Source organism: Diadema setosum, chromosome 14, assembly GCF_964275005.1.
Source record: "Diadema setosum chromosome 14, eeDiaSeto1, whole genome shotgun sequence".
NCBI lineage: Eukaryota > Metazoa > Echinodermata > Echinoidea > Diadematoida > Diadematidae > Diadema > Diadema setosum.
This window is the reverse complement of record NC_092698.1, coordinates 33915404-33929851: the sequence shown is the minus strand read 5'-3', so window position 1 is coordinate 33929851 and position 14448 is coordinate 33915404. Positions and strand designations below refer to the sequence as shown.

General features: G+C 37.3%; 1 protein-coding gene across 1 annotated transcript in view; it reads right to left on the bottom strand.

Annotated features, from left to right (window-relative positions):
• Positions 1-2273: 2273 nt before the first annotated feature.
• LOC140237708 (myc box-dependent-interacting protein 1-like) overlaps positions 2274-14448 on the bottom strand; it is a 47680-nt gene continuing 35505 nt past the window's right edge. Inside the window, exons 6-11 of the mRNA XM_072317629.1 lie at positions 14095-14180; positions 13498-13650; positions 6714-6945; positions 5813-5926; positions 3226-3327; positions 2274-2549 (exon numbers count right to left, since the gene is read on the bottom strand). Of these exons, the coding sequence (XP_072173730.1) occupies positions 2469-2549; positions 3226-3327; positions 5813-5926; positions 6714-6945; positions 13498-13650; positions 14095-14180 (768 nt within the window). The 3' untranslated portion in view covers positions 2274-2468. The remainder of the gene's footprint in view (positions 2550-3225; positions 3328-5812; positions 5927-6713; positions 6946-13497; positions 13651-14094; positions 14181-14448) is intronic.

Here is a 14448-nt window from a genome sequence, read left to right as displayed (position 1 = left end):
TTCAAGTGGGTCATGCATGGGACACGTAGCACAGTTGAATTAGTGAAACTATAACGGGCTATAGTCCTACAGAATTCAAAACTACCTTGCGTTACATTTGAGAAAATCCTCCTCTATCATTTCCTTTGCTACTGACTGGGTACATCCAGGGAGGTGGGACCACTTCCCTGGTACATCTACCCATGTTGCAGACATCACTTCACACAGTGCACAAGTCACTTGTAAAAAATAAAACAATAGGCAATAAATTTCAGTCTCTCTGAGAGAAATGCAGCAATTTTGAAGATACCAATTTGAAACCGACAAGATCGTCATTTATTTCATTGATTTTTCTTGCTATTTTTCCCTCTATTTTTCCCATTTTCACCCACATACAATGAATAAAGTCTTTCTGCCTCTGACTACATTGAGCCATAGTGGAGTAATAAATGCCCTTTAACCACGCTATCACATCTAGCAACCTTTTTGCATACAATATCATTAGCAATTAGCACTCATTGTTTTGAAAGGGTTAACTGGACGCATTTCCTCCAATTCCCATCGAGGAAACGATAACTTTCATGCCACTAAAAAATAAATAAACATAAATCAAACGTGAATAACATGATTGAGACTTTGTCTTCATCAATGAGACTCTTCTTCAAGCTGAGAATCATATTTGCAATTCTGATTATCATTGTGCTTCAATTAAGGGCATGTTTCTCCTTTAAACAAATGTACATGATACAAGTTTGTTCAGTGCAGAGACCAAAAAGTGAGGTGAACATTCTCCTTGTATGGATGCAGGAGGTAAAGTCATTGATACCTGACTGTAAACAAAATCAACATCAACAATTAAGTTTACTGCTTTTTAACTAATGACTTAATTTGCAAACTCTTGTATCAATTCCTTATACTCTTGCATAAACTCAGCACTGTGGATTATAATTAGATTTCTTCTTTTTTTTTCCCCCTTTTCTTTTCTTTTCATGTGTGATGCATAATGCAAATATTTGAATTAGGTTCACTAAAATGTTTGCCTTCATTTAGATCGGTGATCTCAACCTTGAAATGGGTGTATACCTAAATGCACAAAAGTTTTCAATATTTTACACTGCGGCAAGCCAACATCCTCCATGTTTAGTTTGTCTCGTATATATTCAAAGGGACCTTAAACAGTGCCTATGCACTTGGTACATAATTTGATATTTCTGCGCTACAAAAAGAAATCTGGACACCTTATCTGTAGTAGAATAAATCACTGACAACCCTGACACTAATCTTTATATGTATGTCCATACTTATCTGTAACATCTAAATTCAAAATCATTCACTGATGCCATACCTAGATTACACTTTCTCCACGTACTTCAAATGTGAAACGACATATTCTGATTGAAACGAATGCTTCAGGCATCCATTATTTATTCCAGTTAAAAGTTTGAGCTGTACAAGGTTCCGTTGAGACTGAAGACAAAATTCAACAATTCATGACCAATGTATTCCTCCTGATATCGAACTCAAGGTGTGTGGGTCAAGAGATGTTTCATGCTGGCTATCCTAATCATCATCAAGTGATTCCACAATGAGGTCATTGCATACCGAACCCCTTCTTGAGCTGAAACACAAGAATTCCAACCACTTTATCACCACAATGTGTGAACGGATCTGCATCTGACCAAGCAATTCCAACCACTTTATCACCACAATGTGTGAACGGATCTGGATCTGACCAAGCAAATAGGCTTGTGGTATGCATCATTTTTAGTCATCCTGCAGAAAACTGGCCAAATTGGAATGTTGAAATATTCTTGTATTTGGTGTTCTGTAATCCAAATTTCCAATTTCCTGTAACTTTATTTGTTCTTCCCTCCTTTGTTCCTGGTTTAAGTAGTTACAATGCTTACTGAACTTGGCGACTATATGAATGCACAGTGAAATTTTGTGATACTTCATCTCCTGAAAATCAGTGAAATACTTTTCAACTCAGTAAACAGCATCACGATCCAAATTACACGCAAACAAATTGAAAGCAAAGTTTATAAAATTTCTGACTCAGCAGGTATCATGTCTGAATATCACACCATGAAGTCCATCAATATGTATAATTAAATGTGGAAGATAAAATCAAGTAAAATCTTTAAAATCATGATTACCACCTATATTTGGGTGTTTAAGAAAAGCAACATAAACATAACAATTGATAAAACCCCACAGCACCATGAGTACAGATGATTTTTTTTTTCTTTTTATGATAATAATAATAACTAGTCACTCATAAAAGGGTACTTGAAATGTCCATACACAGAAACGTGGATGAAACCTCATGGGCAGTATGTGTCATTCAGTAAGCATGCTTTTTTGTTGATACATGCACAAGTGTTGGTGGCATGAGAGATGGCGCGGGTAGTGTCCAAGATTACCACAAGGATGTTTCAAATGACTGGAGAAGTTGGGGTAATGCTGACAAGGGCATGGGGGTACCGTTATCAAAGTTTGCAGGTGAAGTTCTCCGGAAAGACCCCCGTTTCTGAGCTGTTCTCCTTGTGGCCCATCAACCAGCCTTCATCCTTCAGGAACAGATGCAGAGGAGGAGGAGGAGGAGGAGGAGGAGGAGGAGGAGGAGGAGGAGGAGGAGAATGAAAAGAGAAATGCAGACAAATGTCACTTTTTACACTCTGTGTTCTCCACAATTAAAGCACAGTCTTACATTATGATCAACTTGGTGTCATCAGAGTCAAATCAGACCAGTAGAAAGCTTGAAGTTCATCAATACACGAAATAGTCAATCGTACATTTTTCCATGTTTTCATGTGAAAGTGGTATCACGTGAAACCATATGCAATTTGGAGGTGATGATGTCACACAAATCTCTTCATTTCCCTTTTTATCTTTCTCAAATAAGAACTTCTATTGTCTGTTTTTTCCAATTTAAAAAAAAAAAAAAATGTGCAATATGAATTTCCAACAACTATCTCAATGTATGTCTTGCTTCAAAATGCAGGGTGAAATGCCAAGGCATCGGACACTCAATGTCCACTTTTCATTGCCCTTTTGGGATCACTTGGGGCATATTGCTCAAAACATGTGACAAATTGCAATACCACATGTACAGAATTGTTCAAGACAGACAAAAGTTATACAGTATATACGAATGTTGCAGTAAAACAACTAATGTTCCATGTAGACAACTAGTTCATCTCACCATCACTACATATATCACATTCACAATGGTATGGAAAATACCTGATCTTCCGGATCTTCAAATTCTATCACACAGACAATGTCGCCTTTGTTCAGTGTCAGTTCATCCGAGTCTCTTGGGGAATAGTCATGTGTTGCTCTCACCTATAATGCCAATAGAGAACAAAATGAGGTATGAGATTTGTGTATCAGCAAAACAGTGAACTATGGTCTTGATTTCTCTGATGCAGCTCCTTTGTAATGAGATGCAGACAGACAATGTCTGCTTACAGCAAGAAATACATATAGACATGTGTTTCCTGTCTGATCTATCTTTTTTTTTTGGGGGGGGGGGTGGGTGGAAGGTTACTGTACCTGTAAATTTCAATTTTACTATAGCAGTCATATGTGCCAAATTTCAAGCCAAATACTTAAAGACTGAGGGAGTTAGCTGTATCCACAGTATTTTTGTTAATTTTCATGCAAAATATGCTGTTACCATGGCAACACAGTGTTTTACGATGAAAGACTAAGCTTGCACATCTATGTACTTTAGCGGTCACATGTGCCAAATTTCAAGCCAAATGCCCAAAGACTGAGGGAGACAGATTAATTCGCATATTTTTGTATGTTTGTTATAAAAAAAACTGCTGTTGCCCTGGCAACAGATTTGTTAAAAAAAAAAGGCATCCTGCACAACTACAAGATTACATTGATCGTATATTCCAAATTTCAATTGAATTGCTATAAACCTGAGAGAGTAAATCGATCCATAACATTTTATACGATTTTTCAAAAATTTTCTATTACCATGGCAATAAATTATGCAATACTAGCGAAAAAGGTGTCTTGCACATCTTCCTTTGATAGCAGTCTTGCATGCCAAATTTGGAGTTAATTGCTCAAAAAATGAGAGAGTAGTTTGATTGACAACATTTTGTAGGAGTTTTTAAAAAATTATCATTGCCATGGCAATGCAATATGCAATACTAACGAAAAAGGTGACTTATATATCTTCCTTTGATAGCGGTTGACCGATCAACTGGCCACCCGACCTCAGATTGATTCCCATATACCCCCATACACACTATGTGTGGGTGGGGGTACAAATATTAGCATGATGCAAGGTATAGCTGGCTGTGCAACAACCTTTGAAAAATAATTTAGTTTGCCTTAGAAATGTCTGGTCACTTTGCACATTATGTGATGTACAAAATCTCCTCCATGAAAGGTATATTATACAACTGTTATTGCTTTGGTGGCCCTCAAAACACTACTTGATGGACAATGTTCATAAGAGTGGTTCACTTTGGCTGGTCACATGCAAAAAAAAAAGAAAAAAAGAATTGATTCAAAAGATATCATCATAAGAGAATAGCCATTGTCAAAGCACTATCCTATAACAATATTGAATTAAAGTTATCTGCATGTTGCCATACAGCGCTACTGCATGGCAGCTTCATTAGTGTTTTCATAAAATAAATTGCCTAACTTTCAATAAGACAAGGAGGGTCTGTAAGTTGATTCCATTGTTCTCACAACAATCTAAACGAAACAATTGTGAAGAGATCGTAAACGTCGTTGAGTATCTGCTCTGAAGACTCCTCTGCTAAACACACATGGACATTCAGAAACCTATCCTAGGGCTTGTGGTATTTCCTGGTCTTGTTTCGTTCTATACTTCATTGTCTCACGCAACACATCAAAGTACTTCTTGCCGAGTACTACCATGAGCTCAGACAGCACTCCTTGATCAGATTTGACAAATGATACCACAGAGTTTAACACAGTGTGACTTTAATTTGTGCCAAGATCAACCCAATTTGCAAGGCTTCACTCAGCATGATCCATTACCAGACAGGCAAGACATCTGAGGTATTGATTTCAGACTCAACATCCCAAATTTCATCCAGCACAAACTATGCACTAATCACTGGATAGGGGACCAATGATAAGACTTAGGTAAGGGGTTTGTTTGTGTGGAGCAGTCTCTATTTTCTCTTACTCCACTGTACAACAAAGGGATGATCAAATAATAGATTGAGAAAGAAAGGGGGATCATTAAAGATAGGTCATCCCTTTTGCAAGCAAATTTTTTAAAATTTGGTGAGAACACTTAGGTACTGAAGAAAACACTATTTGGAAGCCTCCTGTAAATTTTGAACCCAAGAGGGTCTTTATTTGTTGAGTTAAATTGACCATTAAGATTCAGATAATTATTCTGTACTACGAAAAATTGCAAATCTAACCTACAGCTGTATTAGTCTAGTTTTACAAACCTGTGTGATGCACTTATGTAGTTCATGTAAGTGGTATGTTGTTATTTGCCATAGATAACAAAGTAAAATAAGCTAGTGAATTCTTCCTTTCTGACAGCTTTAACATGCATATCTTTTATTCGAAGTATAAATCATATTACAACGACAGGAGGATTAGTATATGCAGCTGTGCCTCGTACAAAAATATGTTACGGTAAGCATATGGTGCATTATTTGAATTTAACAGCTAACAACCTTCAAATATCACAGAAATGTTATAGCTTTACAATAGTCTTGTCATTCTGGTGGAATATATCATGTTCTGTGCTATTTGGGAAGGAATGCAAAAGGGATGGCCCATATTTAAAGGAGAGAAAAAGAGAAATGCTCACCCTGTATAGTACACCAGCTGGAAGGGAACCGTTTGTCTGGGGTAACGGAGGAGGAGATGATGGCAGGGGTGTGCCGTTGTGAGTTTTTGTTTCTCCTGGTGGAGATTGGTTGCTCTGGGAAGGGAAAACAATATGGCAAGATGTAAATCTGACACAGACAAGCAAAAAAATCATCAAAGAATTGTCACATGCAAATCAGGTCTACAGTATAATATTATGCCATAGATTTAGTGAGTCCATTTTTTTTTATTTTTTATTTTTTGTAAATCAGGACTTCTGAATAATTCTGCGAGTAAGCTCACAATCAATAAAGAAATATATCTGAGCACGTCGCCTTTATTTCAGGAACCAGAATTAACAATTAAAAATTGCACTCAACTCGTGAAATTCACAAAACTAAACCCCCCACAAATATATGGCGTACACAATAGATCCCGGCATAGAGTGTGATATGATTCATTTTTTTTTTTTTTTTTTTTTGGTAATTAACCTTCATTAAAGAAAAACAACCAAACACCCTACTTGCATGTAGTATTTTACACATATCTTTACACCTGTTCTGTTTCTCCCCCAACACTGTGCAGGAAAAATTACTTATGACTGGTTTAAGGGTCATAGAGAGGTGGGCAGTCTTCACTCAAACAAAACGGCAAAAACAAGTTGTTCTTGACCTCTCTATACTATACATACGCTTTGCACGTACGGTGTTTATTACAAAAGGCATCACTCACTAATGAGATCTGTCAATGAACCCTACAACTTTGGCAAGCATAGGAGAGACAGTCTCCTTTCTGTTGTTTTTTACAAGTAAGGGCAGCTGGAAAACAAAAACCTCTATTGTAGGGTTTAGTCTAGGAAACGAGACCACACAGGTAAGGCCAGTCTCGTATGACTATCATACCTCAAGTGGGGTCGATCTGGGCACTTGGTACTCCGCAGTCTGGTCCTCATCATCATCATCATCGTCGTCATCCCTGTCCTCTGGTAGGTTCCGCCGTTGGTCCATGGGAGCGGGTACCGAGTAGAGGGGCGACTCGTTGGGGGTCTTCTGTTGGGCGGGGCTGATGGGGGAAGAGATGGTGGACGGGGGCGTGCTGCTGCTGCTGTTGCTCTGGCGCAAGAGTTCTGGTATCCTGGAAGGTAGTGCATATTTGATCAAGACTTCAGCAAGATATATCCACAAACTGTCATACCTCACAAAAGGCACGCATAGAAAAACCAATACTTAAAGTAATGGAGAAATCTGTCAAGCTTCCATCAAATACTGAAGCAAAGAAAGCTCGGCATAAATATTAAACATAGTAAACATTTTGTACGTAGCCATTGTCATAAAAAGAGACTTCTTCACACAAACATTTTCCGTGATCCATGATATCACATATAAAAGACCATTGAAGCAACTTTGATCACAGAATCAAATAAAAAAAAAAGTTTCTCTTGTAACTTCCAGATAGCTGCTATATGTCTCTCTATATATGAATATATTTTTACTCCTACAATAAAGTACATGTGAATATACGTATATCTCATTTTATTTCTTCTTTAATGGGGTCTATTGTCCACAAAGTTATACACATAAAAAGGCAAGGCTTGAATATTTTGACAAAAACTAATGGAGAAATCTATATCACACACAATTACACACAGATAAGATATTTCTCTTCATAGAAACAGAAAACAACAGCACACTATCATGATATGCAAGCAATATCATATTCTACTGCAAATAGTCATGATATCATAAAAGTCAATACATGGCTGAAAAAAGATTCTGGACAGATAATAGACAAATCATACAAATGAAGGAGTTAGAAACACAATCACATTCTTCCATTCTACATCTCTTGTAAAGAAAGCTTGTATGACAGATAACATAATGATAAATCATCTAGACCACAATCCACACCTTTATGGGTTAGTAATCAATTCATCTTGCTGAAATGCCTTTACATTCTGTTACGCATAAGCAAGGAAAGCACAAATAACTAATTTACTTCAGGTATCAGGCCAACAATGAGGCCGCAGCAAGTTCACAAATATCCATGGATTACAAGGAGGAAAGCAGGCATCAATAGCTGGCTTTCTCCAAAATGCACAAACTTGTGTAGCATGAGTGAAAATCCCTAACCAAAATGAACAAACAAACACACATTTGATTCAAGCTGTTCATATGATCTAAGGGTCAAGAAACACTCTAAAAAAAACAGTTTGTTTAAGGTTAATGACTTGGTATTTGACAAGACATTGGTTCCACATATTTCTGGCAGCAATAACATAGAAAGCACTACTTGTGTGTCAGGATTACCTCCATTCTAGTTTACAAATGTGTTGAGGTACCTTTGGACTCGGCTACCTCACCTCCAGCCAGGTAGGCATAATCCTGATTAATTATCTACCTGAGTCTCCGACTAAACCTCATCATAATGTCTTACACTCTTTCCACTAAATGGAAATAATCTACATCGTAATGTGAGCAAAACAATGAGTAATAGTCCAGTATGTATATGCTTACACATTTCATTAGCCATTAACACTTTGTATGACAGAAACGAAAAGCTTTTGTTCAAAGATTATGAAGTGCCACATCCAATGGATAACATGTGAGTGCACTATTTTTGTAATCATTAAGTACTTTGGCCAAATGAGACTCTTTAAAGCTAATTTACCAAGACTCAAGTACAGAGCCTTAAATCTAGCTCAGCAAATATGGACCTTATGTAGCATACATACTTCGTACGTGAACCTAGTATTTAAAGAAACACACCCCCTTCCCCGTTGCTTTTTTTTTCTTTTCCTATTTGTAAATAAGTGAGTTCATGGTTAGCGCATGTCTCATTTGACCCCTACACTTACAGACTTTCAAATAACATGGAAAGGACCTGTGACAGAGCATTTTTTGTTGAAGCATGCCACCTTTGTAATCAATGTCAATGAAATGCGTGTGCAGCTTTTGTTAAACATTATTGATGAATCACTTTCACCTGAGCGTTCTAACAAGGTGAAACACACAACTTAACATTCCAAATCCTCATTTGCCCGAAGATTCTTTTCGTTTGAAAGTCAATGGCAAATACACAAACATTCTCTTTTGACCTTTATTTTGCACATGCGCAAATCGTAACCGTGAACTCCCTTATAGCAAACAATGGAATATCAGAATGGAAACATAGGTAGTACATGCCAACCAAGATAACATTTGCAAATTAAATCAGACCTACAGAAAGTGTTAGGTATGTACAATAGGTAGTGTTTAAATACACATCACACACACACACACACACACACACACACTCAAATAAACACCTCATACACCAATGTATGCCCTTAATGTTTCTTTTTTTTTGTGTCTCTCCAAGTTTTTCTGATAGTTTCGCCTGTATCAAAATAGCTAATATTGACCACACCCCAACATTATGAGCAGGTCATGTACAAATCAAATGTACGTGATAGAAATTATACAACAAATTTTGCATTCCCCTACAATACTTGTATTCAACAATTACTGTGCTCCTTTCACTAATTGGCACATGCATTGGAGTGCCTTCTTCGTCAATTGGCACAGATATCTGGAAACTAATTGTCAATGAATAGAGATTAATTAATCCCCATAATCCCTACGGTGTCACTATGGCCTTCCTGTTGGACTGAGGCACATTGCTACACCTGAGTGGGCAAGCTAACTTTAACTAGGTCAAAGATGGAGGGGATTACTGAATGCTAATGAAAGAGCCTGGCAAGTTAAGCTACAGGTGTAAGTGCCTGGGCTCATGAAGGGTGAATATAATGTGCTTGTCCTCACCCATAATTTCAGACTAAGAAACATATATGTGGTATCCATTAAAGATAATGAAATAAAAATAAAACAAAAAGACAAAGACCCATAGCTTTCAAAAAACAGAAGAAAAAATCCCTTCCCATAATCTCTGTAGGTGATGTAAAGTATACACAAAATGCATGTAATATATCTTTTAACACACGACAGTATGTTTTCATACAATCAAAATAAGAATATAATATAAACTCGGGTTGGCAAAAGCTCAAGCAGGATATATACATTTTGCCAACCTGTTACAATTTCATGGATTCTCAGTATTTTACACTATACATTATAAACATAAAGTTGTTAGTGTCATCTCCTGTAAATGGTTTTTCTTTCTTATCTTGGATTTTTTTTTACTGCTCTGAAAATACACATGTATTCAAGACTGAAGTCAACAACATGACTGAACTTAACCCAAGCCATGTTTCCCAGAGAGATTTACAATTATTGTGTTATCATGATACATGCAGCAAACATGGCAACACATTAACAATGGATAAATCAGCTGCAAGCTTTTGAGTTGAGCCACAGGAGATGAAATAACTGTCTCTTAAAACTCCCTGTGAAAGGAAGGCTCAGACAACTTTCAACACACTGATCAGACTTGACAACTACACAGACAATGATGAGGGAAAAGTGTGATAATGAATCAAGGCTCACTACTTTTCTATGGGTGCTCCTTCGTATGTCTGTACTCATGCCCATTCCAGACACACTTAAAATCAAACAAAAATGTGTCCCTACAAAGCTCAATACGGCATATCTTACACGGTGAAATTATTAAGCTGTTTGGCATGTCACCTTTTAGTATATAACCCACTATTGTAGGATCTGGCTCTGTTAATATGTCTTGAGATCTATGGATTATTGGTACTTGGACTGTTTTTAGTTGTTTTTGTTTTTGTTTTGTTTTGTTTTGTTTGCATGTCAACATGAGATACATGTGTATGAACTACTGTATTACAATAGATAAAACGACATAACCAGCAGCAACTTCAAGTTCATTTGCAGGGTAAACCAAGGAAATATTGCATTCTTCAGGGATCACAGATTCTCAATGACAAAGGGGGGGGGGGGGAGGTGGATGTCTAATGTTTCAATGTCAGGCTGTCAAGTTGTGTCCACATCCTGTCTCTACCGCAGAAAAAGGGAGTGAAGGAAAGACAAAGAGATTACATCCGGTTAACTTGTTAACAATAACAACTGTCTAACTCCAAACAGTCAATATTCTGGAACATTCCTTGAAAACCTGTACTGCTCCACAAGTGGGGAGGGGGAGGGGTCACTTCTGCACACAGCCATCCCCAAAAATGATGCAAACTGCAATTTGCATACAGAGACACCTTGGAAGAGTGACACTGGTTGGATCAATGCATGCAGCTCATAATCCATGCTGTACTTATTTTCTTATAGTGGTGGACCTAAAAGTACACACAAACACACTATACACATACGCAAACACAATGATAGTGCTAGAGTAATGCAATATGAAAATGATTAGGATGACATGATATAATATGGCACACATTATCAATACAAATCTTTCCCCTTTTCTACTTGTTTTTCCTCACTTCAAATATTTTGCAACAAATGTAACATACAGTTAATGCCTCAAGATGCAAAAGCACCTGTCAATCATTCAGTGCTGGAACCAAAACTGCATGAAAACATCAAAAATCAAGAACAATTCCCTGCAGTCTCCTTGCTTGTTCAGAAAGTGTCTGCAGAGTAATTACCTATGAGGCTCATCCATCATGGTGACTAACTCTGTCTCATTGATACTGTGAACAGCGAGACACAGACAGCATCGGAACGGGATCAAAACCACTTCCTAAATCCACCCCTCACACCCCATTTCTTACTTGGACTACATCAAATTTAGCTGTTAAAAAAAAAACCCACAGGAAACCCTCATTCTTTGAGCATGGAGCAAATCTCTCGACTCTCTTTGTCTAGTCTCCCTTTCTCTCTACATAACAAACGTATAAGAAGCAAGATATATGAAGGAATGTTTATATGCACGTATAGGGTGCAAGAAGTCACACAGATAGGAATCAAATGACTTCGACAAGTGAGAAACACTCTGTAACTTGAGAAACAAGTTTGCAAGAATCTTCAGCTTTATTGGAAGGAGGCAGACTTAACCACAAGAAGAAGAAGAAGAAACCTACACAAAATATGGGAAAAAAAGGGTCATGAGGATTGACATACATCAACCATCAGATTCTGTAACATGTGAGCAAGGTCAAGCTTACAGGGATCGTATAGTTTTGGTTGAGACCTAACCTCAGGTTTCTAACATTTTGGAGTGAGATTATGAGAAACCTCTTATGAAATATGAAAGAGCATCTAATTCATAAAAGAATTCAATGTTTATTAGATGAAAATTGGTTTTGAAATGGCTGAGATACCCAAAATAGAGCAATTCTAATAAAATGTGGGACCCAGCTTTTATTACGATCACTTTGTTTTACTTAATTTTTTGATGTCTCAGCCATTCCGAATCCTATTTTCATCAAATAAAATTTGAATTCCTCTTACAAAGGTACGCTCTGTACTATTTTACAAACGATTTCTTGATATCTCACAAAAAGTTAAGAGCCCAATTCTCACCTCTACCAATACTGTATCACACCTTTAAAGCACCAGTAATAGTGTGGAACCATTTTAAAAAAAGAACTGCTTGGCAAGGACTTTGTATGTGCTTCAGGACAGATATATCACTAATAAACATATTTCCTACAAATTCCTACTGACTCAACAAAAAGATAACATTTGTGCAATCTTTTGCTAGTTGGACACTCTGTAATGATATATCATTTAATGCAATTGATGCAATGTAGAGCCATACAGCTACATTGTATGGCCTCTCCAAGAATCAGGTTGCTATTCCCGCTCGCATACGTGACAATAGTTCGTCTGGACATACAATAAACTGTACATTCGTGTGGGCGGCTAATGCTAACTATTTTCAATACAATGGACCTGTTAGTTTAGAAGCAATAACCATTGAACATACAGGTATCATGAATACACACAGATAGACGAAGTTGTGCATGGAATTCATACACGCAATCAACTCTGTAAACACCGTTTTCCCCTTGTTTTCTCTTCAGAGAAATCAAAGCCGCACTATATATATTTGAATGGCATGTGTTTTTTTTAGCAAAAACTGATAAAAAAATCTTTCTTTTTTTTAAGGCTTGGAGGTACTCTTTAACTACAAATTATGTGGCCGCATGATGTATCTCAAAATGTTTATGTATATTACAAAACATCCTATTATTCAAGACACTAAGCATTCAATTCTGTTTCTCTTCTGATCTTTATATTTTCACTGCTTTTCCCCTCAAAATGAAGATAATTTTTCTGGTAGGAGATGTGAGATAATATTGAAACACTGCCCCTACAAATTTTCTAGTTAGGCATGAACAAAAAAATATTGCACAGACATTACTATGGATACAAGTCTCAACATGTAAAACAAAAATAACACTATGAGACCGAGCATTTTCCTGTGCAGCTCACACAGTGTGTGGAATATCTTACCATTAGAAATCACGAAATCTCTAACTTTAAGCAGTCTTTAAATCAAGACTCAAAGATACATTCTTTTTTTTTTTTTTTAATTAGCTGTGCATTATTGTTATGCATATAGAAGATCTTGCAGTGAAGAAGAATATATGTACATACTAGGTTCTGACTATAGATTGCTATCATGATTATTTATATGACTCTATTCATTCATTTTGATAGTAGCATAGAGTGTTGTCATTTGTGGGCCTACATCATGCTATTTGACCCAGAAAAAGTGTAATCTTACAGAACCTCAGTGAAGAGCAAGAGTTACAAGAGAGTTCCTCACCTCTTCCTAATGTCGTATTTCCCTTCAGTGGCATCCTGGTAGAGGACACCCATGATGGAGCTCACCGAGGACTTGGCCTTGCCCACCTCCTCGTAGAACGTAGACTCGGCAGCAGACAGCAGCTGGAAGGTGTTGGCGTAGAAAGGAATGCGACTGTCCACGCAGGCGGCAGGAAAAGAAAACACAAACAGAAACAATCGTAGGTCACGCACCGTGTGATTCAAAAGGTTTACAGATGTCAGTAGAAGTAATCTTTCCTCCTGACTTAGTTATGCTGCCCTTTTGGTACGTCACATGGACTGCATTCCCTGTCCTAAATGAGTACCTAGTCTAGTCAAAACTCTACAATTTCAAATGTTGGAATCAGTTCTGGCCAAAGTTCACTGAATAAACATTTCTGGTTTGCAAAGGCTAGAATCATGATGCATATATTCATGTTCCCTTACATACCTAGGAGCTGCATTCTGTGAAATGATTTTGTTCTGATATTTTCAGTTGTTCGGTTTTTACACAATATTTTTGCCTAATCATCCTGGGGGAAAGAACAAAAAAAAACTGTTTTCCTTGTAAGAGTAAGGCATGCGTGGTTGACTTTACCTGTCATATAACGTGGGTAGTTCTTCGTGAAGGTCAGAGTTTAGCTCCTCATACATCTTCCTCGCCTCATTGTACGCTTCCTGGGCCTGGCGGGGTAATGGAAGTGAAAATGACACCAAAATAAAAGTCTTCATTTCACAACACACTCAAAAAGGGCTTCTCGTAAACACTTGTTGAGAGAGTCAAGAGCCTCCTGCATACCATATCAGAGAACAGCACTACAAAAAGCAATTCTGATTCCGTTGATTCTCATAAATACTTAAACACATCCTGTTATTGAGTGTTAATGCTGTTTAACTGAATGCTACTCCCCAGAGTATAGGGGGATGTGCCTTGTCACATTTTTAAATCTCA